Source organism: Herpailurus yagouaroundi, unplaced genomic scaffold (genome assembly GCF_014898765.1).
Source record: "Herpailurus yagouaroundi ecotype Mexico unplaced genomic scaffold, PumYag 67793, whole genome shotgun sequence".
Lineage (NCBI taxonomy): Eukaryota > Metazoa > Chordata > Mammalia > Carnivora > Felidae > Herpailurus > Herpailurus yagouaroundi.
Genome location: NW_024420586.1, coordinates 25,951,374 through 25,979,031, shown reverse-complemented (window position 1 = coordinate 25,979,031; position 27,658 = coordinate 25,951,374). Strand labels below are relative to the sequence as shown.

At 41.6% G+C, this 27,658-nt stretch overlaps 1 protein-coding gene across 3 annotated transcripts in view; it reads right to left on the bottom strand.

Annotated features, from left to right (window-relative positions):
- Positions 1–27,311, bottom strand: part of CLCN5 (chloride voltage-gated channel 5) — a 153,165-nt gene extending 125,854 nt beyond the window's left edge. Inside the window, exons 1-3 of one of the 3 annotated variants that reach the window (XM_040468947.1) lie at positions 27,112–27,311; positions 26,421–26,496; positions 24,618–24,773 (exon numbers count right to left, since the gene is read on the bottom strand). In XM_040468947.1, coding sequence (XP_040324881.1) covers positions 24,618–24,633 — 16 coding nt within the window. In that variant the 5' untranslated portion in view covers positions 24,634–24,773; positions 26,421–26,496; positions 27,112–27,311. The remainder of the gene's footprint in view (positions 1–24,617; positions 24,774–26,420; positions 26,497–27,111) is intronic. The other 2 variants (XM_040468946.1, XM_040468949.1) reach the window with 2 other exon arrangements.
- Between the last annotated feature and the right edge of the window lie 347 nt (positions 27,312–27,658).

Sequence of the window (27,658 nt, the reverse complement as noted above, 5' to 3'; positions counted from 1 at the left end):
AAAAAAGCATAATGCATTGTGAATAGGTACTAAATGAGCTAGATATCATCTGTTCTGTCTACCTGGCCCCTAAACTGAAACCAAATAAGACAAAGTGGAACAAACAAACAAACAACAGAGAATACTAGCTGAAAGGTCCTAAAGTAGGCTGTTTGAGAGTGAAAGCAACAGCATTAATGCCCAAAGAACTAAGACAGACCTCGCAGATAGCAGCGCAATTCTCTACACATTTGGATCAGGTTTGGCTTTACCAGAATCTGCGCTTTGAAAATCCAACAGAAGATTAGTGTCATCATAACTGAATCACAAAAGTATCTGTGAACTTTTCCTATTCCAACCCCTGCCCCCATCAGCTGACACAACACACGTTAAAATCACAAAGCTCACTACACTTTGACAGTTTTAATTAACAAGTTTTCTCTGCTCGAACCACATAAATTGATATCTCTACCTCTGGGGAAATAGAGTAGGGTTTTCCTTCATTAAAGATTAAAAAAAGAAAGAACCCTGACATGTTGAAAGTCAGTTTAATAGTTGCTAACTTGAACTGTCTTTGAAGTATGTGGTACATAGTTAAAACTACAGACAGAAGATAAAATATTGAGTCAAATCTAGATAAATTTCTGAGAAATAAATTAAGACAGAGGAAAATAAACTGAGATCATCACAATAAACAGCCTGTATTCAGAAGCAGCCAAATTTTCTCAGACTTTTACCGATGGCCATGCTTATGGCACCTCAAGGGAGTTGGGTGGGTGGTGTGGGGAGGGGTGGTGGGGAACTGTCTGAACAGCTTGTCAGAAGTCTCAAAACAAACACGCCAATTCCGTAAAATAAAAGTGCTCTGAAGAGAAGCCTCCATTGTTCAGGGGTTAGAGCACTGGTCTTGTGAAAGTGCTTTGTTGGGTTTCTACAGATAATTTGCACTCCCATCCACTGAGTTCTAGCTAGAGTTTAAGGAGCAGAGGTTCCAATGAAGGGCTATTGGGTTTTGACTGCTTTATAAACATGGACAGCAGCCAGCCGGCAGTAGAAGGATGAAGTCTGAACTGACCACAGGGGCAGAATCAAGAAAATGCAGCCAGCTGGGTGAAACAGTGAGTATGCATGGGCAGAGGGGCGGGTAGATACTCTTATCTAATTATCAGAGACCTGTTTCATATACCGCGTGAAAGGCCAGTTAGTACCAAACCCCAAAGTCGAACCCAAATCCATCCACCTCAAAAGAATGAGCACTAGTCTGTCAGTCATGAACAGCTCTGCCACTAGCCAGCCCAGTGACTCTGGATAAATTGCAACTGAAGGCTCAGTTTCCCCATTTATAAAACAAGAGGGGCGACATTTGTGGGGAAAAGTTAGTTTTTGACCTCATATCTCATCCCAAAGGAAATGCCAGATTGAGTCAAGATTTAAATGTAATTAAAATAATAAATATTACTGTGAGAAACAGGTCCATTCCTGACATTTGCAAAGCCAGAGACAAGAATATAAATGCAGGCCTCCCCTGGCCCCACTTCTTTCTGGTTATAATAAGAACATATTAATTTTTTTAAAGAGAAGAGATGGATTATCATTTCTAGGGACTTAGTTACTAACATTCTACACGAGTATCCCTTTGTAGCTTTACCATTTTAGGATTCTATGAAAGGAAAAGCCAATGAACTGTATGATATTCTCCACGAAGCAGGATGGAGTCACTGAAGCATCTTCTACATTAATGGAGAAAAACCCTATTAGCATAAAACAAACAAAAATCCACCTAGAAGACAAAGGCCCTGCAAGTATAAAGAGTCCCCATACTTACGGCTATATTTTATTTTAAAAGTAATATTCCAAAGTCTTTTAATGCCAAATGACTTCCACACAAAACTAAACCAATCAACTTGATGAACAATTGGTAGCTGGAAGGAAAGGACAGAATTGAACACAGTCATGTTGGTGAACAATGAGGAGGGTATTTTTTTCCCACGTCTTCCATTTCAAAGTGGAGAATCTTCTGTCAGGGTAACATTTCTGGCCTCTTCCTGCCCCTATACTTACTCCTCTCCATTATACCATTATTTGCTTGAGACAACAACTTATAAGAATAAATTCACGTTAAGTCTAAATTTCAAGGTTGGCCCACTGTAACCATAGTTTAAAAACAACTTCTCTGGGGCGCCTGGGTGGCGCAGTCGGTTAAGCGTCCGACTTCAGCCAGGTCACGATCTCGCGGTCTGTGAGTTTGAGCCCCGCGTCAGGCTCTGGGCTGATGGCTTGGAGCCTGTTTCCGATTCTGTGTCTCCCTCTCTCTCTGCCCCTCCCCCGTTCATGCTCTGTCTCTCTCTGTCCCAAAAATAAATAAACGTTGAAAAAAAAATTTAAAAACAACTTCTCTGCCTGCCTATCTATCCATACATACCTAAAAATATATGCATAGACAGAAGCTATGTGCTTAAGCAACACTTGCTGCCTAGCTGATCCAGGAGATCAGAAATCAAAAAGACTTAGATAAGTAGTCTGTTTCACAACTTGAAGCTCATAGGTATATGCAAGAAACGGGTCTGCTGAATGAGGCATAACAACATAAACGGGCCATTAAAAATCCTCATTTCAGTGTATCAGACCTCTCTCCATCTTGTACCATACAGAGCTTCCCTTTGGCAAGCAGGAAACCATGCCAGCTCAATGACCTGTCACCTATTTCTGCATGTTCCTTTGAATACAGAGGGAACCTCTATTAAAATCCTATCCATCTTTCTCCAACCAGCTCAAATGTCACCTCCTTCCCAAACCTTCCCTCCTCCTCACCACAGCTGCAAATGACCTCTTGTTCACTTAAGATTCTAAGTGCTTTGTTTCTACCACTCATTACATATGATTTAACGTAGAGTCGTGTGTGTACATGTACTTTTACTGGATCATAAGCTCTGTGATGGCAAAGTCCAAGTCACTGTTTTTTATCTGAGCCACATTATCAAGTATCTTACACAGTTATTCAGTAGATGTGTACGAGACTAAAACTTTAGAACTCACATAAGTTTAAAAGCATCCTCCCTCCCCATCCCTTAATAATGAAAGTATTAGAGAATAGACCTAATGTCCACCTAAAGCCTTACTGACTACAGCAGCAAACTATAGCCTAATATCTTTAACATTTTTAAGCCTTCCTCAGCTTTTAGCCTCATGTACATGATGACAGGATGGAGATCACCCATCCTCAGGAGCTAGCTTGATAAAACGCTCTAGATAAGTGTCATCTAAAAGAAATATAAAACCTCTAGCCACATATGTAAGTTTAAATTCCCTAGAAGACACATTAAAAAAAGTAAAAAGAAATAGGGTGAAATGAATTTGAATAGTAAATTTCATTTAACTCAATATATGCAAAATATTACCACTTCAACCTGTAATCAATATTTTAAAAATTATTAAAATACTTTATATTCTGGGGCGCCTGGGTGGCGCAGTCGGTTAAGCGTCCGACTTCAGCCAGGTCACGATCTCGCGGTCCGTGAGTTCGAGCCCCGCGTCGGGCTCTGGGCTGATGGCTCAGAGCCTGGAGCCTGTTTCCGATTCTGTGTCTCCCTCTCTCTCTGCCCCTCCCCCGTTCATGCTCTGTCTCTCTCTGTCCCAAAAAAATAAACGTTAAAAAAAAAATACTTTATATTCTTATCATATTAATTCTTTGACATCTGGTGTGTATTTTCCATTAACAGCATATCTCAATTCATGCCAGGCACTATTTATTAGCTTATAAAAGCTAGTTACTTATTGTCTCCTTGCCTCAGTTTCCTCCATTTAAAAATGTGAATAACAGCATTTACCTTATAGAGCTGTATTGAATTTTAATAATATAATATGCATACAAGGGCTTCAGAACAGTACCTGGCAAATTGTAAGGGCTCAGTAAATATTAACTACCTTCATCATTATCATCCTCAATTTACTATATGAAGTCACTGAGCACACGAAGAAGAAAGCATATATCCCAAGTTCATAAAGCAAATCAATGCTGCCTCTATTCTCTTTTGAACAGTTGTCTATTAAACCATTCAGGACAGCTGGGAGCAACAGAAAATCATATTTTTTTTACCCATTTAAAATTCCAAAGTGTTAGCCAAATGCAGTTTGGGAGCCAGCCCAAAAGGCAACATTCTTCAAAATGGTAGCTTAGAGAAATGCCATCCAGCTGTGTTAAACTAGCACCCTTTCACCCTACCACTTCCTTTAAGCTCTGTCCCCCATTTGCTGTAATACTGCATCCACTCTGGTAAGTGAAAAAGTATAGGTCCTTAAAGTTTCACTTTGCATTATTTTGGGTAACTTTTGTGTTGCTGCTGTTGTTGTTTAAGATGACTGGTAAGGTTGAATATTTTTGTATACATCTGCAAAATGGCCTGCATCTAAGACCATCCAATCTTTGACATACTTGATCCTGCTCTTCAGGAGACTTAAAGCAGAGAAGCAGCAATACAGAAGCAATGGCAGAAGTGAAGGAACAATGGCCTAGAAATTAAGTTATCTGATTTCTAGACCAGGTTCTATGATTAAATCAGTACACGGCCTTGGGCAACCCACTTAAACTCCTGAACTATATCTCAGTTTAAGATCACCTGCAATATTCAGGACTAAGAGTTAAAATGCAATACATCAGAGCAATATCTCAAGATAAAATTGTATCAGATCTTAGCATTCTTGTTTATCTCTCTTAAAGAGAAGTTTCTCTTGGAAAAAAAAGAGTATTGACAAAGTTTGGGGATAATTTCCATTAATAACCAAATAATTAGAATACCTAGAAAAGTTAGTAGCATTCATCTATCTGATATTGATGTTGCTATCACTGAAATCCAAACAAACGTCATATCCTCCAAGGTTAAGAACTATAGGACATCAGCATAAACACAAAGGGGCATCAATGACCACCTCCATGGATCTCCCCCTAACCCCAAATTCCCTGAAGTAGGGTTTCTCAATTTCAGCACTGCTGCCATCTTGGGTCAGGTAACTCTTTGTTGTGGGGGACTGGCCTGGGCATTATAGGATATTCAGCACCTTCCCTAACTTCTACCCACCAGATAGAAGTTAGATATGGTTATGTGACAACCATAAATGCCTCCAGACATTGCCAAATGTCCTCAGAGGAGCAAAACTGCTCCCAGGTGAGAACCACTACCATGGATCCTCTACCATGCCTACCCTGAATTCCTTTGGAATTAAGATTATACAGAGACCTGCTATTTTCAGTGTATCATTACTTGTGACACAGCTTCATTAATACAATATGGAGTGATCAACTTCCACTGGCAATCTGGATTCTCAAAAGGGATAACCTTTCCCATTAATTTGCATTTAATGAACACATAGTGGAAAATAATTTTGTAAAATGACCTATTACACTACAGAGGTTATCCATATATCTTTTTCAGAGTCAAAATAATGTTTCTACACAAATAGTGATGCTGTAGCTACTATTTTAGACTAAGATATTTAAGTTTTAGAGCCCATGATTTTATTTCTTTAATGGTAGCACCCTGGCTTTAATTTACTGATCAGTCTCGTTCCCAATGACTGGGTCTCATGCCCATTCAACTACCTTTTCATCTAAAGTTTTGACAGAGTTGTTCTACTTTCTGGGGCCTGTACATATAAGCAAATTGAGAACTTATCAGCCATAAAATAACAGGATCATACAAACATATAGGGAATATCTACTTTTTAATGCTACAGGGACACAAAAGAAATACGTGTTAGACATGAAAAGAACCACAGAATAGAAACAACCACAGAAAGAATCACATCAACCACATGCCCAAAGTCATTCGGCTAACTAATTTGACGTGCTGAGAGTGAAGCATTTGAGTAAGGGTATCTTGATTGCAGCCACAGACGAAAAAACTATAGAGCTCAAGCTACGGGTCTGGGACTCAACCCCTAGAAGAAAGGACACCAGCATGATAATGGTGGTTCCCTCTGAGGAGGAGACTGAAGGGACACTTTCACTTTTTACTCAAGATATTTATATTTTAGCTTCTTAAGATAAACATGTGATCATGTATTACTTCTATAATTAAAAACCAAAAAAGCTGAAGTGAGGAGGGAAGACGAAATCACAGTGGGAGAGAATATAAAGAGAAAAGGTGAAGAACCTGACACTCCCAAATATGGACGTAATTAGGCAGCAGAAGAAAGCAAAAGCAAAGAAGTAGCAGGAGAGGCAGGCAGAAAGAGAACTAGAAGAGTACAACAACTCTGCGGCCAAGGGAGGGAAGTTTCAAAAAGGAACTCAACTGTCAGCAGAACCAAAAAGGGAAAAGGGGAGGCCAAGAACATGGCAGTGCAGAATTCAGATCTGAAAGAGGCTACTTAAAAATCATAACCTTCTCCCTCCATTATGTCCCTCAATCTTTGAGAGAACTGAGGTCCAGAAAGGTTAAGTGGCTAGCTAGACGGGTATTGGTAGCTAGAGGGCACAGCAAAGAAGTCCACAACATGTTTATGGACAGGCTAGCAAATGGATCCAGTGGAAAGGAAGAAAAGATACCAGAAGAAAAGGGGGGTAATTGGATAAGGAGTACCTAGAATAGACAGGAAGAGAGGAGAATGAAGACAGAAGCAAACAAAAATAATACAACTTTCCCTCTGAAGCTGGATAATGTGTTTCCTTTTCCATTTGGGTTGTTAAATAACAAGGTTAGGGGAGTCACTCCGAGTACCTGGATTTCGCCAGAACTCCACCCTTGGCGCCTTTCCCCTCTCACACTATACACATACCCCAGGCTCCATTTACCATCTATACATGAAAGATTCCCAAATCTCTATTTAAGCCCAAACCCTCTCCTAAGCCACAGGCCCACAGGAGACGAATTTCTACTTGAATATCTATAGCCATCCACGCTGAAGTCCCAGTCCACAATTCTACTCCTGCTCCAGTGCTCTCTGTCTCAGTAAAAGGCCTCGCATGATGATTTTAGGCATATTATTAAACATCATCTCTCATTACATCTTTGTAAGCAAGATGAAAAAAAAGCATCTGTCGGATGACAGTAAAGGTAGAGTCACAGCTGCTAGAACAGCCTTACCCAGTAAGTGTCCATTAATGAATGGTAAGCTGCTAAGTCTTCAATTAGCCTCATTTAGTTCTATGCCAAGTGTACCAGACACCTATAGGTAACCCTGAATAATGCCTACCTCCTTGTGTTCATGTCCTTATATAATCTCTTTGCCTTGAGTGTGGGAGGGACCTGTAACTAGCTTCTAGCCAACAGAATACAGCTAAGGTAATGAGAGGTCACTCCCATGATTAGGGTGTGTGTGTGTGTGTGTGTACATACATACTGTGTACATACATACAGTAGTTCCCTCTCCCTTATCTATGGGGGATATGTTTCAAGACCCCCAGTGGATGCCTGAAATCGTGGATAGCACCAAACCCTATATATACCATATTTTTTCCAATACATACATACCTATGATAAAGTTTAATGTATAAATAGGCACCACAAAAGATTAACAACAACAATAAAAGACAACAATTATAACAATATACAATAAAATTTATGGGAATGTGGTCTCTCTCTCTCTCAAAATATTGTACTGTACTCACCCTTTTCTTGTAATGATGGGAAATGATAAAATGCCTACATGACGAGATGAAGTGATGTGAATGAATTTTGACAACATGTCAGAAAGAAGGCATCTACTTCCAAACCAAGTTGATCTGGGAAAACTGAAACCACGGTTAAGGGGGGACTACTGTATAGGGGATTCCTTCTTGCTAGCATGACACAGACTTTATCCCTTGTTTGCCTGAAAGCAAGCTGCTGTGAAGTACCTCTGAAGAGGACCATGTGGCAGGGAGCTACAGGTGGCCTCTAGGAGCTGAGGGCCTCAAACCTCCAACTACAAAGAACTAAATTCTGCCCAAGAGCTACATAAACTTGGAAAGAGATGCAAGCCTCAGATGAGATTGTGGTCTCAGCCAACATCTTGACAGCAGCCTGAGAGACTGAGCAAAGGATCCAGATAAGCCATGACAGACTCATAAGCCATGGAAACTGTGAGACAGTAAGTGGGTAGTATTGTTTTGAGCCACTATTATTATGCAGCAATAGAAAACTAATAGACCAAGCAATATTTTGTTACTTAGATCAAAATATTTATGAAGTAAATATGATAATGCTAAACCTAACAAGAGGAAAAAGAAATATAAATTAACTATGTTAATGTTCAAAAAGAGTAAAAGCCAAGACAGAAAAGTTTTAACAAGGAGAAGAAGAAGACGCTGACAGACACACACACACAAGCGCGCGTGCGCGTGCATGTACACACATACTTGGAGAATGAAGTAGGCTTTGGGCTCATTATGAGCTTATAGTAAGATGTAGTTACCAAAAACCCAATGCTATTTGAGACCATATGAACAAAGTATAATGTACAAAACAAAAGTAAAACAGTCTTATTGTGCCATATGAACTGGTCAAACCAAATTAATAAATATTTCCTGCATGCCTCCAAGGCATTAGGAAGAACAGAGGGATGTATATGTTCCTGTCCCTTGAGTATTTTTTATGGTGTCTGGGGAGCTAAGATAAACATATTAAAAAGTTAAATCATAATAATTTAAAAAGCAGTTTAAGACAACTATAGAAAAGATGTTATAGAGCGGGCATTAGAATTCATCTGGCAATTAAAGATGTTAACAGAAGCAGAAGACAACACATCGTTTACCAATATTATCATTATTTTGTTGCCAATATAATATAAAACTGAGTGTACTCAACACTGGGATTCAATTTCACATTACTGAGAACAAGCATTGAAATTTCGAAAATGTGGAGGTAAAAAAAAAAAAATTCCAGCTCTGCTATTTTGGAGGCTTTTTAGTGACAAATAACATTACATTTTACAAATAAGTACATGTGGGCAAACAAAGATCAAATAATTTGTTCATGACTATAAGTCAGTAAGTCAATTGTACTCAGAAACAGGTTTTCTTTTTTTTAATTTTGTCTGACAAAGAGAGAAAGCACACACACAAGCAGGGGAGGAGCAGAGACAGAGACACACAGAATCCAAAGCAGGCTCCAGCCTCTGAGCTGTCAGCACACAGCTGGACCAGGGCTTGAACTCACGAACCGTAAGATTATGACCTGCGCCAAAGTCAGACGCTTAACCAACTGAGCCACCCAGGCGCCCCAAAAGCAGATATTCTCTGAAGTCTGGAAGGCTAATGAAAACTCACATAACCTTTCTAGGTTATGATGGCTGCTTTTGGCTACATGATGTTTTCACTAAAAGAGTTTAAAATCCTGAGTCACCTTTTACTCTTCTCCCTCCAAAGCAGAGCAGTAGTCAAGGTTTGTCACTTCTTCCTTTGTGGTGTGTCTCCCATTTATCCCTTCCTTTAAACCCCCAAGGTCAACATCTGACATCCAGACCCTCGTGAAGTTCTACCTGCATCTCTTTCAGCAATGTCCTAACTAACCTCCCGGTTTCCAGTCTCCAGTATGTCCCTCCCATCTGTCTTACATAGTTCCAACCATGGCATTCCCTGCTCCAAGCCCTTCAACTGCCCCCATGCTCATAGAAGTACGAATCTCTTAGTTGGGGGGCCACAGTTAGATTCAAGTCCTGGCTCTATCACTTCTTAGCTATGTGACTTGGAACATCCTTTTTCTCATTTGTTAAATGACATTAATATCAACTGCCTCATATGTCCTGGTCTATCTGGTTCAGCCACTGTCTATGCCTACCCCATCTGATTAGCATATGACTTCACTCTGAGAAGTGCCCTAGTTATGACAATAAATAATTCAGTCAATAAAGGGTTGTTAGAAGGATTTAATGACACGATGCATATAACAGGCCTGGCATGATTTTTTTTTCCCATTCCCTCAAATGCCCCTTATACTTTGCTGCCTGAAATCATATCTCTAACATCAACAGCTATAGAAGAACCTATCTCATACTACACGGTCTACCTCAGATGCTCCCTCCTCACATTTGTCTGACTTCTGTGGTATTCTAAACCTCTCTTATAATGTATATCTAACACTAGCTTGGGTCGTGGTAATTGGTACACATGCTTTAACTGCCTCAGAGACTAGCTGTGGGGAAGACAGTGTCTGCTTCTCTTTCCTCTTAGTTGAACATGTGACACCTAATAGTGTCGTCCACACATAAGATACTAAATGACTTAAACTTAGAAATAATCCAGAATTTTGGCCACCAAATTGCATTTCACTCACCCATCAACTGTTTATTTAAGCCTCTGCTTTCTACACAGGGCAGCCAAGCACAGGCTCTCAGCAGATACCAAGTCCAGCCCACTCTCGGCTCAGGGTCTTCTCTTTTTAGAATATCTGGTTTCTTCTCCCAGTTCCTCCCTCATTTATGCCAACTCCAAGCTAGGGCCATTTCTAACAGCTTCTCTGATCATCAACAAATCTTCCTGTCTGTTTCTCTAAGCATAACTTCCAGGTCCAGGTTCAGGTTCAACCTCAAACCACACTCTAGGCAGCACCTCGGGCTCTATGTTTCCACAAGCAGGAAATATCGCAAAAATTAAACTCTTTGAGTCCCTTTTTCTACGCCAATCTACAACCTGAAATTACTGAGCCTTTCTCCTTTCTCACAGTTGTTCCCATCATTCCAGTCTCTGCCACCTGCCCAATTATACATCGTATGTGTACAGTTATACATCCAAGAGTAAAACTTATCTTGCTTCTTAATCCACTGGCCACAATTCCAAATATTAGCAAACCAGGGCCAGTTGAGAGGCTAGGGACTCTGGTCTCTACACACACAGCTGAGTAAAAGAGTTATTCACTATAGCAAATCCAGAGGACATTCATTTGAACATTCCTTTTACTTCTCATATCACAGGCAAAAGTGGTCTTTTTGGTGGGGGGAGTGAGCTAAAATGAGCTTAAAGCATTTGAGGGTTTAATCAAGACTTTCTTATGTAAATGGAAGGCAACCTGTATCTTCTTCATTTCAAACATAAGACTATATCTGTATTCCTTGTCAGGACCTTGAGCAAAAAGCTCAAGGAACTGTAGCCCAGCATTCCCTTATACAATATTTAAACAAGTTGAACAAGAACAACAACTATTTATCCAGACACGAAGACACTTAACTGCTTAATTGTGGCCTAGAATACAATTACTCTGCAACTTAGGTATTAAAATACCTACATATCAAAACTAATGACACAATTAAAATTGCTTCATCAAAAAAAAAAGAACAAAGGAAAAAAACGAATAAAATCATGATTCTTTTCACCTAATTTTCTCACTTACTTTCTTAGCATTAAGCTTTTTTTTAATGTTTATTTATTTTTGAGAGAACAAGCAAGCGAGCAGGGGAGGGGCAGAGAGAGAGGGGAAACAGAGGATCTGATGCGGGCTCTGCGCTGACAGCACCAAGCCCTATGTGGGGCTCGAACTCACGAACTGTAAGATCATGACCTGAGCTGAAGTCAGTTGCTTAACCTACTGAGTGACCCAGGCACCCCTTAGCATTAAGCTTTAACAAAAACCACAGCCCCCCTAAGCCCCCTGGCCATGATGATTCCCTGGCAGCTTTGAGGCCCTTGATTTGCCCAGACTCTGCCTCCTATACTTCAGACCTGACCTCTCACCTCAGCCATTATTATACCTTTTATTTCTTAGAATAGCATCAAGAAAAGAATCAAGTGAGGTACAGGTTTTATTCAAGTTTTATTACCTAAAGGCATTATAGCTTGTTGTAAACAAGTCAAGCAATATAGAAAGGTATCGGGTGAAAATGAAAACCCCTACCCCTGCCAATGCCTAAACTCTAAGGTAACAACTGCTGTTTCTCATCTATCATTCCAGAAAATGTCTATGCATATGTATATACAAACTCATATCCATCTACCTTTTACCTCCCCCCTTCTTTCAGTTGTACGGATGGGATCATACAATACCATTCTGTACCTTTTTTTTCCATTTAAAATGTATCTTGGACACCACTCCCTATCATTATCTATAGATCTACCTCATTCTTTTTCATAAAATGCACAGCATTCCATTGGGTGCATACATACACCATTATTAATATAACCAGCCTCTCATGACGGACGTCAAGACTGTCAGTAGTGAAAATGGAGCAACAATGAAATGACTAGCATCCTCGTAAAAAGTGACTTTTGTGCACTTCCTTCTTAGACTAGATTCAGAGGCAAAAGGTATACACATCTTACATTTTCATAAGAACTTCCAAACTGCCCTCCAAGTGGGCTCTAATACTTCCTCTGACTCTGTACAGAAAGGGGCTTTAAAAAAATTTTTTTTTAATGCTTATTTATTTTTGAGAGACAGAGCATGAGCAGGGGGGGGGCAGAGAGAGAGAGGAAGACACACAATCTGAAGCAAGCTCCAGGCTCTGAGCTGTCAGCACAGAGCCTGACGCAGGGCTCAAACCCATGAACCGTGAGATCATGACCTGAGACAAAGTCAGAAGGGGGCTTTTAAACCAATCACCTCATCTGAAGTTTCTGTAGCTCAAATAAGGAACTAGATATTTTAACACAAAAATAGCAAAGCCCTAATGATTTTGTTACATTTTTTATTTTAACATACTCTGGAAGCCAAATGCCACAGTTGGTGGCAGCCTCACCTTGCTGTGATTAACCTTGCCCTTGTCCAAATGCAAATTCAGAGGGTGCCATTCCACAGAATTAATCCAGCTCCTAAATAATGCATTCCTTAGGTTCAGAGATTTACTGAGTGAATTTAGCACAGAAGAGAAACATACACTGCTCCTGGTAATTTATCTCTAACATATAATGGTGTCACATAAGGTGGTTTTCACTCACCCATAATTAAAGTCACTGGCAATGCAGGCACACTTTGAATATGTACACCTCAGTATATCAGAATATTCATGGTATGGGATGATCTGATTGAAAGATTTTGCTACTGGGGCGCCTGGGTGGCGCAGTCGGTTAAGCGTCCGACTTCAGCCAGGTCACGATCTCGCGGTCCGTGAGTTCGAGCCCCGCGTCAGGCTCTGGGCTGATGGCTCAGAGCCTGGAGCCTGTTTCCCATTCTGTGTCTCCCTCTCTCTCTGCCCCTCCCCCGTTCATGCTCTGTCTCTCTCTATCCCAAAAATAAATAAACGTTGAAAAAAAAATTTTTTTTTAATAAAAAAATAAAATTAAAAAAAAAAAAAGAAAGATTTTGCTACTTTAACAGAGAATCAGGTTTTTTCCAATGATAGTGAACATCTGTAAGCGTCACTGCACAGAATCTAGTGGACCACATCTAGAATAACACTTGTTTAACATTGTGTATGTTGCAAAGCACCTTAGCATATTTTACCCCATTTCATCTTCATGACAATCCTGGTAGGAAGGCAAGGCAATTATTACTCATTAAACAAAGATTCCATGAGCACATAGTATGTTCTGGGTACTCTCTGTCAGGTAGCTGGGATGCAAAGATGAATGAGGCCCTCCCCTCATTCACTGTTGCCCTGCCCCATGCAATCTATCCCTGAAGCCCTAACACTGCACTTAGGATACTGAGTAACACGGCCTATAAACCTTGTGTTACCAGAGCACTGCCCACCCTTCCAGTTCATCCCAATCCCCTGTATATCTCATTCACGATTGTCCAGCCACAATGGACCACCACACTGGAGAAGAATCCAGGTTCTTGCCACCTCAGGGATTTCCACTTCATTTCCTCTCCCTGGTATGCCCTTCCACCAGCTCTTCACCTAGATAGCTCCTATCCATCTTCTGGCCTCTGCTGAACTTGTTACTTCATTTCAGACCCCTTCTCCCAATAAATTCTGCCTCACTTATTCTTTTTTTTTAGAACTTTACTTCATATCATAATACTTCATACTGAAATGTTTGTGCATATGTTTGAATACCAGCTCCCCCACATGACTGCAGGGCTCAGGAGGGCAAGAATCATGGCTTTTGTGTTCACTGCTCTAACCCCAGCACCTATCCAATGCAGTGCCTGGCACACAGCAGACATGAAAACAAATGTACTGAACAAATACAGCCAATGCCCTCAAGACGTATACGAGAGAGCGGGGAAACACGCAAAGAAGGGAAAGGCTAATTTTACCAGAGGATGGGCAAGGTTTCAGGAAGGACTACAAATAGAGGACCCTTAGCTGATGGCGGAAAGTAGACATTTGCTAGGAATACGATCTAGGCCATCAGGAGGCGACTGCAAGCAGAGAAGGGCAAGGGCTGTGCAGTGCGTCTCAGACTTTTGGCTTTGATATCTGGGTGGATGGTGCACATTCAATGGAGACAGTGAGGCTCTATTATTATTATTTATTACCAGGGTACAGAACCCAAGGAAAAGAAGGCCTTGGCAGAAAATTGAAAATTCGGATGGCAGTGATTCCTCTGCCCACCTGCTTCTTACCACTCTTAAGCTAAATAGGAAAAACCATGACTTCAACCTGAGAACATTCAGTGTTGAGCTGTAGGTGGCCACAGGCCAGACCAGGGCAGTGGAGGGTGGTGTGAGGACCAGAAGACTTAGCACACACAGGGCCAGGAGAGCTCTCTACATATGAATACCTTTTTTGACCAGAAGATGTCAATAATGTAATGTATGGAACTGTCAAATCACTATATTGTACACCTAAAACTACAATAACACTGTATGTTAACTAACTAGGATTAAAATAAAAACCTAAAACAAATAACAGTAATAATAATGGAATTTAGTGTGCTTATCTTTTTGTAGGGGGGTGAAGAAGGAAAGAAAAAGATTCAGTGTCCTGAGTATCTCACATGCTTGGTAATACCTATTTCATTTCCATCAGATAGTCCCTTTCCTGAATTTATTTCTAACTGCTCTATGTTGCAATTTCTGGGTTGCTCTTCATGGAAGTAGTCAGGGCAGAAATCCTAAATACATATAAGAAAATGCTACCTAATGCCTGAATGGTATCGGGTTGAAAAGCATCAAAATAAGCCATTACTTAAGGGGGTTACCTCATCCTATTAACTCCTCAACAGCTTCTCTGGTTTGGCCACAGGTCTATAACAGAAAGTAGGAAAAATAAGAAGAATCTGGCATTTGCTGCCACCCATAGTGAAACTTTCTAGTCCCCCCTCCCATCCTGCCACACACAGAACAGCATTACATGAAACAGGAAGCTTTGAATCATAATTCTGGTTAAAACATAACCTATAGTTTATTTCAAAAATGCCAACAGAGTGACAGGAAAAAAAAAACCACCTTGGAAGCCTCAGTGAAAAAACAATTCTTTGGGAAGAAAAAAACCCTAAACTTTTCAAAGTAGCAATAATGCATAGTAGGGAAAGACTAACGTTTAGCAGAAAATTATAAAACAGCCAAGCCTAGGGGAGGCAGTATAACTGCAGTAGGGCTAAAGAGGCAGACAGACTGGCAGAGAGAGCACACTAGGCAGCACTGATTATCAGTAGCCTGGGGCATCGTCCTGGCTCAAAGCACCATATGACAGCTGTGATACTCACAGTTTCCCCGGGCCTCAGTTTCCTCCTTTGTAAGATGAAATGTTTGAAATGGATCACCTTGAAAGATCCTTTCCTGTTTAAAAACATCCCTTTAAGGGGTGCCTGAGTAGCTCTGTCAGTTAAGCGTCCGACTGTTGGTTTCAGCTCAGGTCATGATCTCATGGTTTGTGAGTTCGAGCCCTGCATCGGGCTCTGTACTGATAGTGGGGAGTCTGCTTGGGATTCTCTCTCTCCTTCTCTCTGCCATTCCCCTGCTCACTGTCTCTGTCTCAAAATAAATAAACTTAAAAGAAACTTTTTTTTAAATCCCTTTAAGAATATATCGATTTTTTTTTCTGCTGCGATTATAATACAGTCAGAACAGCTACAACAGGTGAACATTTTGGTGATTCTCATTCTCATCTACAATCATGTGAGGCAAATATTGTCATATACTTTTGCATATTTTAATAGCAAAGGTCAACATTTGTGAGTGCTTAACCTGTGCCAGGCAGTGTTCAAAGGCTATATATGTATTAACTCATTCCATCTTCCCAATAATCCTATGAGTAGGTACAATTATTATTAACCCATTTTGCCGATGAAGAGAGTGAGGCACAGTATATAAAATAACTTGCCCACAGGTAGCAGTGACAGCGAATACACAAACCCAGGGAGTCTGTCTCCAGAGACCGCACTTGACCCCTGATGAGACAATTGAGGCTTTCAGAGTTTAGGTACTTTGGCCACCACCTGGCAGGGCCAGGTTCAGATTCAGGTGTATCAGATTCCACGGTCCATGCTCCTTCCACAACTGTATGCTTGAGAAGGAATGGCTGGCTCTTTGTTTTAATTTTTTTTTTAATGTTTTTATTTATTTTGGGGACAGAGAGAGACAGAGCATAAATGGGGGAGGGGCAGAGAGAGAGGGAGACACAGAATCGGAAGCAGGCTCCAGGCTCTGAGCCATCAGCCCAGAGCCCGACGCGGGGCTCGAACTCAGGGACCACGAGATCGTGACCCGAGCCGAAGTCGGACGCTTAACCGACCCAGGCGCCCCGGAATGGCTGGCTCTTAGAGAAACAGAAATCTTCTGAAAGATCATGTTTGTTTACCTCCTATTCATCCCCACCTCTTCTGCCCGGCTGAGGAGTTGTAGAGGCAATAGTGAAAAGAGATGAAGAATTCTTTTCTTGTACCTACCATAGTTGAGACACTATGCCAGATAAAGAAAAAAAAGGGGAGGGTGGGTGCTCTGCTTCCTTACTCCTGCTCTAACAACATGATTTTTGTTTAAGAGCCGTGCAGATACTAACGTTTTGGTCAACAGGCAGGAGCAGATGGCTTTTCCTAGATGATGGTGGTCCAACTATCAAGCCACACAGCTATCCAGATTTCACACTGAAACTCTGTCTCCAACTCACTAACTGCTTTGTGATGCTCCCCCGGCCCCCATGTGTTAGCTAAATCACCAAAGTGTTTAAAGATACACTGTGATGTGCTAAGAAAAAAAATCTGTAAGGTTGAAATGTACTTCCTTCAAATCTGAGTTTCTCGTTGCAACTAAGTTTTATTACAGTTTTCCTCTGTCTTATTTTCATGCTTATCCTGGCATAGTTTGCCGCCTCACCTCATTATGTAACCTCCACACGAGAGTAAGTGTAATTTCCCAATTTTTGCATTATCTCTCTGCCTGTCCCCACTCTCACTCCCAAAAGAGTTTCTGGAGTCAATAGGAGAGATGGCCAAAAATTACAAGAGGACTTGAGGAAGTATTAATAGCAAAAAAAAAAAGAAAAGAAAGAAAGAAAAAGAAAAGAAAAACTGCTCTGACCAAACCCTTGGGGTCTTGGTTTTTTGTTTTTTTGTTTTTTTTTTTAATGTGGAGGAGGGGCAAGGGGTACAAAGTGACTGAAGCAGTTGTCCAGAAGCCCACACAATTCACTCCTTGTTGGTGGCACTATCATTGCGTATCTCATTTTCAAATAACTCATTTTTATTACAAAAGTAATACATATTCATCATATAAAATTTGGAAAATAAAAGAATGAAAAAGGGAAAAAACAGAAATGCATCCTACTGTTCTTGAGATAGCCACTTTAACAACTTTGGTTCCTTTCCAGGGGCACCTGTGTGACTCAATCAGTTAAGCGTCTGACTCAGGTCATGACCTCATGGTTCCTGAGTTTGAGCCCTAAATCGGGCTCTGTGCTGACAGCTCAAAACCTGGAGCCTGGAGCCTGCTTCGGATTCTGTGTTTCCCTCTTTCTCTGCCCCTCCCCCGTTCATATATTCTCCCCCCCGCCCCCCCCTCAAAAACAACTTTGGTTCCTTTCCTTCCATTCCATATTTATCATCACATCCACAGGTATATATGTAACATGTAAACACAGAGACACAAAGAACTGCACACTTAAATTACAAAGATGGAAATGGCATCATCCCATATACTCTCCCACTGTATCATAATGATTTTCCTCAGCATTGGTCTTTATATTTAATGGCCCCATATTTTACTATATGGACCTTCCATAATTTACTTACATTCCCCTACTATAGAAACTGTGTCTTCAGTTTTTCACTATTATAAACACAATAGCATATAAAAGCTGTGCACATATATTGGATATTTCCTTCAGAAGTTACACTTTTCAAAAATTAGTGAGGAATCCATGGTATTTACAGAGAAATTGGAAGATACAAGTAAGCAAAAACAAAGTCAATTCTAATTTCTTTTTTAAATACTTTTGTGCACATCCCCTCAGGTTTTTCTTATTATACATACATGGACACAAACACATATATTAAAATGGGGTCATATTATTAATAAAAAAAATAACAGTTACTAATAATAGTTACCACGTATTGACTACTTACCACATGCCAGCCACTGTGATTTTCTCATATTTATAACCACCTTATATGTTAGCTCAATGGTTCCCAAACTTGTCTACACACTGAAGTCACCCAGGGAGCTTCAAAAACCCTGAGGGCTGCATCCAGTCCCTAAGGACTGAGGATTTTAATCGACTGGGTGAGGCCTGGCCTGGGGAGGGTTTAAGAGATCCCCAGGTGATCCTACTGGGTGTTGGGAACTATTAGGTTTGCTGCTATTTTATCCCTCTCTTACTAACATGGAAGCTGAGGAACACTCAGGTAATAACGTCCCAACATTACCCAGTTGATAAGGCTAGGATTTCGATCTAACCCTAAGCCCAGAGCCCAGACTTTTTTCTTTTCTTTTTTAACTTTTTGATGTTTCTTTATTTTTTGAGAGAGACAGAGCTTAAGCAGGGGAGGGGCAGAGAGAGAGGAAGAGAGAAATCCTAAGCAGGCTTCGCACTGTAACTGTTAGGACATCATGACCTGAGCCGAAACCAAAAGTCAGACACTTAACCAAATGAGCCACCCAAGGGCCCCTCCCAGACTTTTTTTCCTATTTGAGTATAGCTGACACACAATGTTACATTATTTCAGGTATACATTACAGTGATTCCACAAGTCTATACATTATGCTGTGCTCAACATAAGTGTAGTTACCATCTGTCACCATGCAATGCTATTACGATACCATTGACTATATTCCCTACAATGTACCTTTCATCCCCAGATCCCAGGCTTTTAACTACCGATAATCTGGGATATGATTCCCCCTGCCCACCACTCATATAACATCATATTATGAACTTATTATTTTTTTAACATTTATACATTTTTGAGAGACAGAGTGTGAGCACAGGAGGGGCAGAGAGAAGGACACACACACACAGAATCGGAAGCAGGCTCCAGGCTGTGAGCTGTTAGCACAGAGCCTGATGCGAGCTTCAAATTCACAGACTACAAGATTATAACCCGAGCTGAAGTCAGACGCTTAACCAACTGAGCCACCCAGGCACCCCTGAACTTATTTCTATGTAGAACTCAGCACTAATCATTTTTAGGAATGATTATACATTTATAGGAATGATACATTTATAATCATTTGTAGGAGTGATATACTATTGCACTGTATTACTACATCAGAATGCAAGTGTTACCAATTTTTCCCACTATAGAAAATGCTGCCATGAATACCCTTGTTGACACACTTTTGTGTACGTCCTTAATTACTTCCTTGGGATAAATTCCAAAAAAAATGCTGGGTCAAAAGGTAAACGTGTTTTTTAAAGCTTTTGATAATGCCAAACTGACATTCCCACCAGAAGTGCAAGAGAATGCCTGCTTCCTCATGTCCTTGCCAACACTGAGTTTTGTCATTCCATTTATTTATTTATTTATTTATTTATTTATTTATTTATATTTCTTTTAATGTTTATTTTTGAGAAAGAGAGAGAGAGACAGAGCATGAGCAGGGGAGGGACAGAAAAGGGAGACAAAGAATCTGAAGCAGGCTCCAGGCTCTGAGTTGTCAGCACAGAGCCCGACGCGGGGCTCGAACTCACGGACCATGAGATCATGACCTAAGCTGAAGTTGGAGGCTTAACCGACTAAGCCACCCAGGCGCCCCTGTCATTCCTTTTTAATCTTTGCAAATTATATTGGAGAAAATGGTATGCCATCTTAAATCTCCTTTCGACTACCACTGAGATAGAACATTTTTTCACATTTATTGGCCACTTAGATTTCTTCTTTTACATATTTTCCTATTCCCAACCTTGGCACATTTTTCTAGTCAGATACTTGTATTTTTCTTATTGCTCTGAATAATGAGTCTTGTTGCAACTGCTTCCAGTTTTGTCATTAACTTCACGGGTTTTGCAGGATTTTAAATTTGCATATAGTTGATTATATTAATATTTTATTTATTATTTTACATTTGATATTATGCATACAAATACCTTCCCTACCCCAACACTATATACTCTCCTATCATCTCTCTTTTTCAAAGTTTTCATTCTTCAATGTAGCAGTGTACATGTAATCCAAAAAGGATTACACATCAGAACTGCTTACAGAGTTTTGTCTTTTTGGTTTTTATTTTTTTTTTTAATGTGCAGGTCCTAAGACTGAATTCCAATTTGGGGAGTCTGAGACCTGAGTAGGAATAGTTTTTAAAGCCCCATGGACAACTCTGATGCACCCTCTCCTTTATTAAGAAACAGTAGTTTAATCTTCTAAATTTATATTGGTGTCATTTTTTTCCAAATTACTTCAGCACATTTGTTAAATAAATGATTTTATGAATTTGAAATGCTACCTTTATCCTAGTTGGCAAGCTCCATGAGAGTAGAGACCATACCTATTTTTACTAACCATTGCACCTCTAGGGCTCAGCACTGTGCCTGGTGCACAACTGGTACCTAATAAATGATAATTGGGGAGCGCCTGGGTGGCTCAGTCAGTTAAGCATCCGACTTTGGCTCGGGTCATGATCTTGGGTTCCAGCCCCACATTGGGCTCTGTGCTGACAGCTCAGAGCCTGGAACCTGCTTCGGGTTCTGTCTCCCTTTCTCTCTGTTCCTCCCCTGCTCATGCTCACTTGCTCTCTCTCTCCCTCAAAAATAAACATTAAAAAAATTTTAATGATAATTGAATAAATAATACCTGATAATATGTGTCCAACCTTATCCAACCCCAAACTGGCTAGTTCTCTTGTCAATAACTTCTTGACAATTAGATCAATAAATCTGATGGTATTAATGATGACCCTGAGTTATCAAAAATACTAAATTATGCCCAGGAGGCTATGTTTAAAGCGGCCAGGAAATATGTTACAGGGCTTCATCAAATAAAGTCAAAATAATAATGTTGGCCATGTTTGAGGGGTATGGGAGTTCTGATAAAACTCTCTGTGGAGGAACTAGATACCACTGACCCAAGAGACTAAGGAGGACTGGTTTCTTCTAGCTCTTAGAGTTCCTTAACTACCTCCAGAAACTGACTCCAAGCTTCCTTGAGCTGAGGATAGACACACCCATTCCCTCCTCCGAGCCCATGGAAACACTGGAATAGGGAACCAGGACACCTGGGTTTTAGTCCTGTCACCACCATCAACCTGTTTGAGCACAGGCATGTCACTTTACTTCTAGGGGTTGGGCTAGATGTTTTCTAAGGATCTCTTCAGATCTAAGCCTCTACCTAAAGACTCAAACAGACTACCACAGGGTAGGGCTTCCAAGGACAACCTGAAATTCCCTCAACAGAACAGGGTCCCAGGGTCACCCCAGGATATAGCAAAGTAATAGTGACAATAATAATGGTGGTTGTATAAGTAGTAGCAGTAGTAACAACAGCAGCTACTGATAAATTTTAATGAGCACGTATTATATGCTGGGCAATATTCTAAATGTCTTACTAATAATAAAGGCACACATTTACATGGCACGTACTATGTCCTAAGTGCTTTGTATATATTAATCTTCAAAATGACCCTATAAGGTGAGTTTTATTATTATCCTCATTTTACAGAGGAGGAAACTGAGACACAGAGAGGGTAAGGGACTTGTCCCAGGTCTCACAGCTACCAAGTGATGGACCCATCAGAGTTGAATCCAAATCTGTATTTTTAACTATTCTACCATAGTGCCAGCCAAACTATCATTGTCACTATTGCTTGTCACTTTAGATGTTGCACATAACAAAAAATAAGTTGCAATTACTTATATGGAATACTCCCCTATTCACTAATGCTAAGAAAATGTGGTTTTACTCCAATGTCATTTTAAGCAGATCCGATTTTAGGGCCTGAGAGAACAAAATATATGATTTATTAAGAAAATACGACAGGGGCAAAAAATATATATGACAGGGATACCTAGGTGGCTCAGTCCGTTAAGTGTCTGACTCTTGATTTGGTCCCAGTTATGATCTCACAGTACATGTGATTGAGCCCTGCATCGGGCTCCATTTGCTGAGAGCACAGAACCTGCTTGGGACTCTCTCTCTCCCTCTCTCTCTGCCCCTCCTGGCTCACACATTCTCACTCTATCATTCTCTCTCAAAATAAATAAACTTTAAAAAAGAAGAAACTATGACATTTTATTAAGAATTGGTATTCACTAGAATGTTTTTATTAGAAAATAAATAAATCATTAACTACTAATGGTGTTTCCACTAAAGAGAAAAAACACAAGCTCTTTATGCATCATTGGGAATAAAATTTTAGATCCCCACCTTCACAAACTTCCATTCCAAACTTCCCGCACCACCTTTTAATCATGAACCTACCAGCCCATAGGTGTCTCAAGCAAAAGAAGCCAAACCAAAGTCAGTACACTAACTCCCCACCATCCATCCCCATATGCTCTTCTCACATCTCCCTGAGGCTAGGTCCCCAATCTCGGGGACTGGCACCACCCGCCCCAAGCACCCAAACTGGGTGTCAACCCGGGCCCTGTTCCCCCCACATCTGCCCCCGCTTCTGCTCAGACTCCCAACTCCTTCCCTCAAGTGCTCTACCGGAAACCTCCCAAGCAGCTCTTGGCTTTCTTTCTCTCCAGCTCCAACGCCACCTCAACACTGCGGCCAAAGTAATCTTTCTGAAATAAAATCTGATTATGTTACTTCCCTGTTTAGAATCTTTGTCTCCCGGATAAAGTGTAAAATCCTTCCTAGAACATACAAGGTCCTTTATTATCCGGCCTCCAACTACCTTCCCAGCCTCATCCGAGGTCGTGGCCCACACATCTCACACGAGGCAAACGGAGCAACTTGGAAGTTCCCAAACAGTGCTTCTCTGTCTGCCCAGAATGCAATTCTCTCATTCGCCCATCTGGCAAACTCCCACTCATTTTTTTTTTTTTTAGACCAGTTCAAAACTCAGAATTCATCATGCCTTTCTCTGGGCTTCCATCACATTTTGCACCTCTCCCTATTCTAACACTTAATTTAACCTAACACAATCATTTGTCTACATGTCTGCCTTTCCCATAAGAGAAGGAACCCTCTAGGGCTCTGTGTCTTATTCACCTCTGTATTATGTTTGTTGAATGAAAGAATACCTCGCGATTTAAACAAGAATTTCCAAACTGCTCCTGATAAACGTCCAAAGCGAGTGATACAAGCCAATTCCCATTTCAACAAACATCTTCAAAGTAACAATCCTCATACATCAAAAATACATGTTGCATTTGTGTGCCTTCGTATTTGAAGCCATAACCAACAGGAGAAAGTTTTAACAGATACATTAGCAACCAACAAACCTACCTGATGAATACCTATAGCTATATAACTTCTTGCATTCGACTCCAAGTGGTTCTTAACCTTTTCTGGGTCACAGACCAGTCTGGGTAGTGTTTCTCTATCATTTCTTAAACCCACGCTCCTTTTTGAAAAACATAAAAATCCCACACAGCCCCAGAAATTCTGATACTCCCCCAAGGACACGACCCTGAACCCCACCAAAAATAAAAATAACTTTGCAGGTGGTAGGAATTCCTAGGTTCACAAGAGATGTAAATCCATCAGGTAAGACACCACCGTTGAGTTTTGCTCTTGGGTAGTTCATACTATTAAAACGGGCATTTTCCTTCCATCACCAAATATAAACACTATAACATGAAATACGCTTTAAAGTCTTTACTGGGAAGAGGAAGCCAGGGAGGTGCTGACATCTGTCTCCCCCACCATTGAGAACCTTATGATAAGGAATTTGCAGGAAACAAATGAAAAACACAAATAAGAAAAAAAAATCGTGTTTCCTCACACATAACCCCCACAAGCACATGTTCGAAAGAAGGGAGTTCTTTCAAAAGGCTTCTGGCGTTACATTTTCTTGCTACTACCGTCCCCCTACCTCTCCACCCCTACTTTAAAATAGGTGAAACTTCTAGGTAGCAGCAACTTCTTTTTAATTTTATTTTTTATTTTTTAAAATTTACATCCAAATTAGTTAGCATATAGTGAAACAGTGATTTCAGGAGATTCCTTAATGCCCCTTACCCATTTAGCCCATCCCCCCTCCCACAACCCCTCCAGCAACCCTCAGTTTGTTCTCCATATTTATGAGTCTCTTCTGTTTTGTGCTCCTCCGTTTTTATAATATTTTTGTTTTGCTTCCCTTATGTTCACCTGATCTTCTTTTAAATTAATATACTTTTGTCCTTGTGGAGACAAAGGGTTAAAGAAAGGGTTGGCTGGCTGCCTGCCACCAGCTTGGGGGGTTGGGTTGGGATGGAGGAAAAACCAGTTAGAGAAATAAGTTCTGATTTCTTACCCTGCCACATGGCCATCTTCAGCCTTTCTTCTCCCACACTGGTGTCACACACTTGTTTTCCCAAAGCCCTCCAGTTTTATAAGAAGGCTTGAATGGGATGTAGACAGACCAGCCGCTGTGTGGCCTTGTTTTCTGCAAGAAGTTCAAGCCCTCAACCTGAAAATGTGAATAGCAAAATGAGTATCAAAATGAAAAAAAAATTCAAATCTTTAAGAATTACCTCCTGTCCCTCTTTGAACCTCTCCTTCAAAGACATGCAGACATGGGTAGTGCCGAGTTTTTCCCAGCGAAGTACTGCTTTAGAAACATAGAATGGTAAGATCCAGAGTCAGTTACTATTGCCACTGAGTGCTGTCCAATTCTGCGTGAATCACTGGATCTTCAGTAAATGGGTTTCAGAATCTCAAAGGATGCGTGGTTGGATGAGACAACCATTAAATGTCTTCCCTATATTCACATTCCACAGTTTGGGGAATGAAGAACAGCATAATATCTATTGCCCTCTCCTACCGCCCGCCCCAGCACCCAACTTGCCATTTAAAACTTAGTAGAAAGGAGAACAACTTTTGTAATATTTAAAGTTTTAAAATAGGGGCGCCTGGGTGGCGCAGTCGGTTAAGCCTCTGACTTCAGCCAGGTCACGATCTCGCGGTCCGTGAGTTCGAGCCCCGTGTCGGGCTCTGGGCTGATGGCTCAGAGCCTGGAGCCTGCTTCCGATTCTGTGTCTCCCTCTCTCTCTGTCCCTCCCCCATTCATGCTCTGTCTCTCTCTGTCCCAAAAATAAAGTAAAAAACGTTGAAAAAAAAAATTTAAAATAGACCCTGTATAGGAATGGAGAAGCAAGCAAGCATAATAAAAAGTTAAGAGCAATGCCCTTTGGGTCGTGGTTATTTCTCTCTGCTTCAGTATACTTCCCCACACTTTGCCAATGTCCTAAAAAGAAGCATATATTGCTTTTATAATCAGGGGTAAGAAGAAGAAAAGAAAAAAAATAAAAATAGAATACTAATTTAAGTACTACCAATTAATTCAGCTAATTCCTAAACTTAAAAAGTCAAATTCGGTTTTAGGACAATACTATTTGCAAGGATATGAAAGGAGCTAGGAATCAGGGGGACAAAAACATAATGTCTGACTACTTCGTTTGATTCAGAGGCTTAATATATTAAACGCTGTGCTGCCCATTTAAACAAGTTCTTAATAAATTGGTCTTCCTTATTTAGCACCCAAGTCATCAGCTTTTTCTAAGCAAAAGACCTCACGTTTTTGACTTGGTCAACATGAAAGTAGGTTGCTATTTCCATAGCTTTTACACAAGTAGCACCTCCGCCCACGAAATGAAAGCTCTAATGCATGCATGAAGACTAATACGAACTTGAGAGTCATCATTTGGGTCTTCCTTGATGACTTTTGTTTAAGGAAAAGAATGTAAATGTGGACACTAGCCCCAACAGCACCAATAGAGGGGGGGAACCAATGCTTTGGATAAGCAAAGATTTGCGAAAGTCCAAGAAAACTTAGGAAGTCCCAAGTCCAAGGATGAATTCACCAGGAAAAAGCGCTCCGATGACTTGTCTAGAACCCCGGACAGTTTGTTTTGGGTTGCCCTTTTCTTTCTCTCTCTTTCTTTCTCTCTCTCTCTCTTATTTCGCGTTAAGTAGTGGTCCGCGCCTCGTGGGACCAGGAGAAATTTAACATCTCTGAAGTCAAACCCGGGTAGTTGCTAATAAATGTATGAAGTTTATGTAAAGCAGATTCTTACTGGCTTTTTATGCTCCACAGTTCAGGATTTCCCTCACTTACTCGGGGTAGCTTACACTGACTTTATCACACGGGCACACGTACAACTTCGCTTAGCACTCCAGGAAACTGATTTGCTCTGAAATGTTAAGAAACGTAAACGTGCATCAATGTGAAGGTAAAGCTTTCCCCTTCAGGGTGAAGGCGCTCAAGCGCAAGCCTGGAATGTCTGGAGAGAACCAGCCACCCGCGCTAAGTGGGAAAAAAGGAAAACTCGCCACAACGACTTTTCTGAGAGTCTGGAGTCCACTTCGCTAAGACCCACACCAACCTGCGAGTCCAGAGCGGGAGGAAGAACAGCGGGGCCTCGAAAGAGCTTCACCAGACAAAAGCACTCTGCCCCAGTCCTGGAAAGGCGACGCCTGCAGCCAGCCTCCCCCCCATTCAAAAGCGGGACGGGCTTGGCGCCGCTCCGCGAGAAAACTTCGCTGGGACAGCGCAAGGACCCTGGCTCGGAGAATAGGGCAGGGCTCCCGGGAAGATGCCGCCCTGCACTGGCTGGAACTAGCCGGTCTAACTCCTCCGAGTGCCAGGCGGCGGCGGCCGGGCAACGGGAACCCCCCTCTCCGGGGTACCGAGCCATCGGGGGAGCGCTTCCCCTGTGTCCCTGCGCCCAGGGGTGCTCCGCGGGTGGGCCGGGGGCCGGAGGCCCGCCAAGGACCTGTTGGGGAAGCGACAGCCCATCTGTCTTTACCTGTCGCCGAGGTCCGGGGCGGCGGAGCCCGTCTCGGCCGCCGGCGGGCCGAGCGCTCAGTCGGCTCTGGCGTCCAGTACACCAAGCCGAGCTAGCGCCCCACGTAGCCGGCAGAGCTTCATTCACAGCCCAGCCGGGAGGAGGGGGAGCGGAGCGGGCGCGCGGCTCATGTGACAGGCGCCTCACAAGTATCGGCCAAACACAGCCAAAGTCTGCGCTTGCGCGTCCTACCCGGCCTTCTCCCGGCACCTCTGCCCTGGCAGGGCGGGGGTGAGGCGAGGTGGGAAGGAGGCCGGGCGGAGAAAGCGACGTAGGAGGAGTTTCCGCGTGCGCAACCGCAGTAAGTCGGCCCTGCTCGCTGCCATATTTAATGAGGACTGGGCGGCCCCTAACCCTGTGTTGGGCGTGCCGATTGCTTTTGAAAAAGAAATGCTCCCATTATGCTTCACTGTTAATAACCTGGAGTACGGTTCTTTGGGGTTTTGTCCTTAGAATGAAACTGTTTATGCCGAGCTTCTGGCCGACAGAATAGCCAGTAGTAATCTAA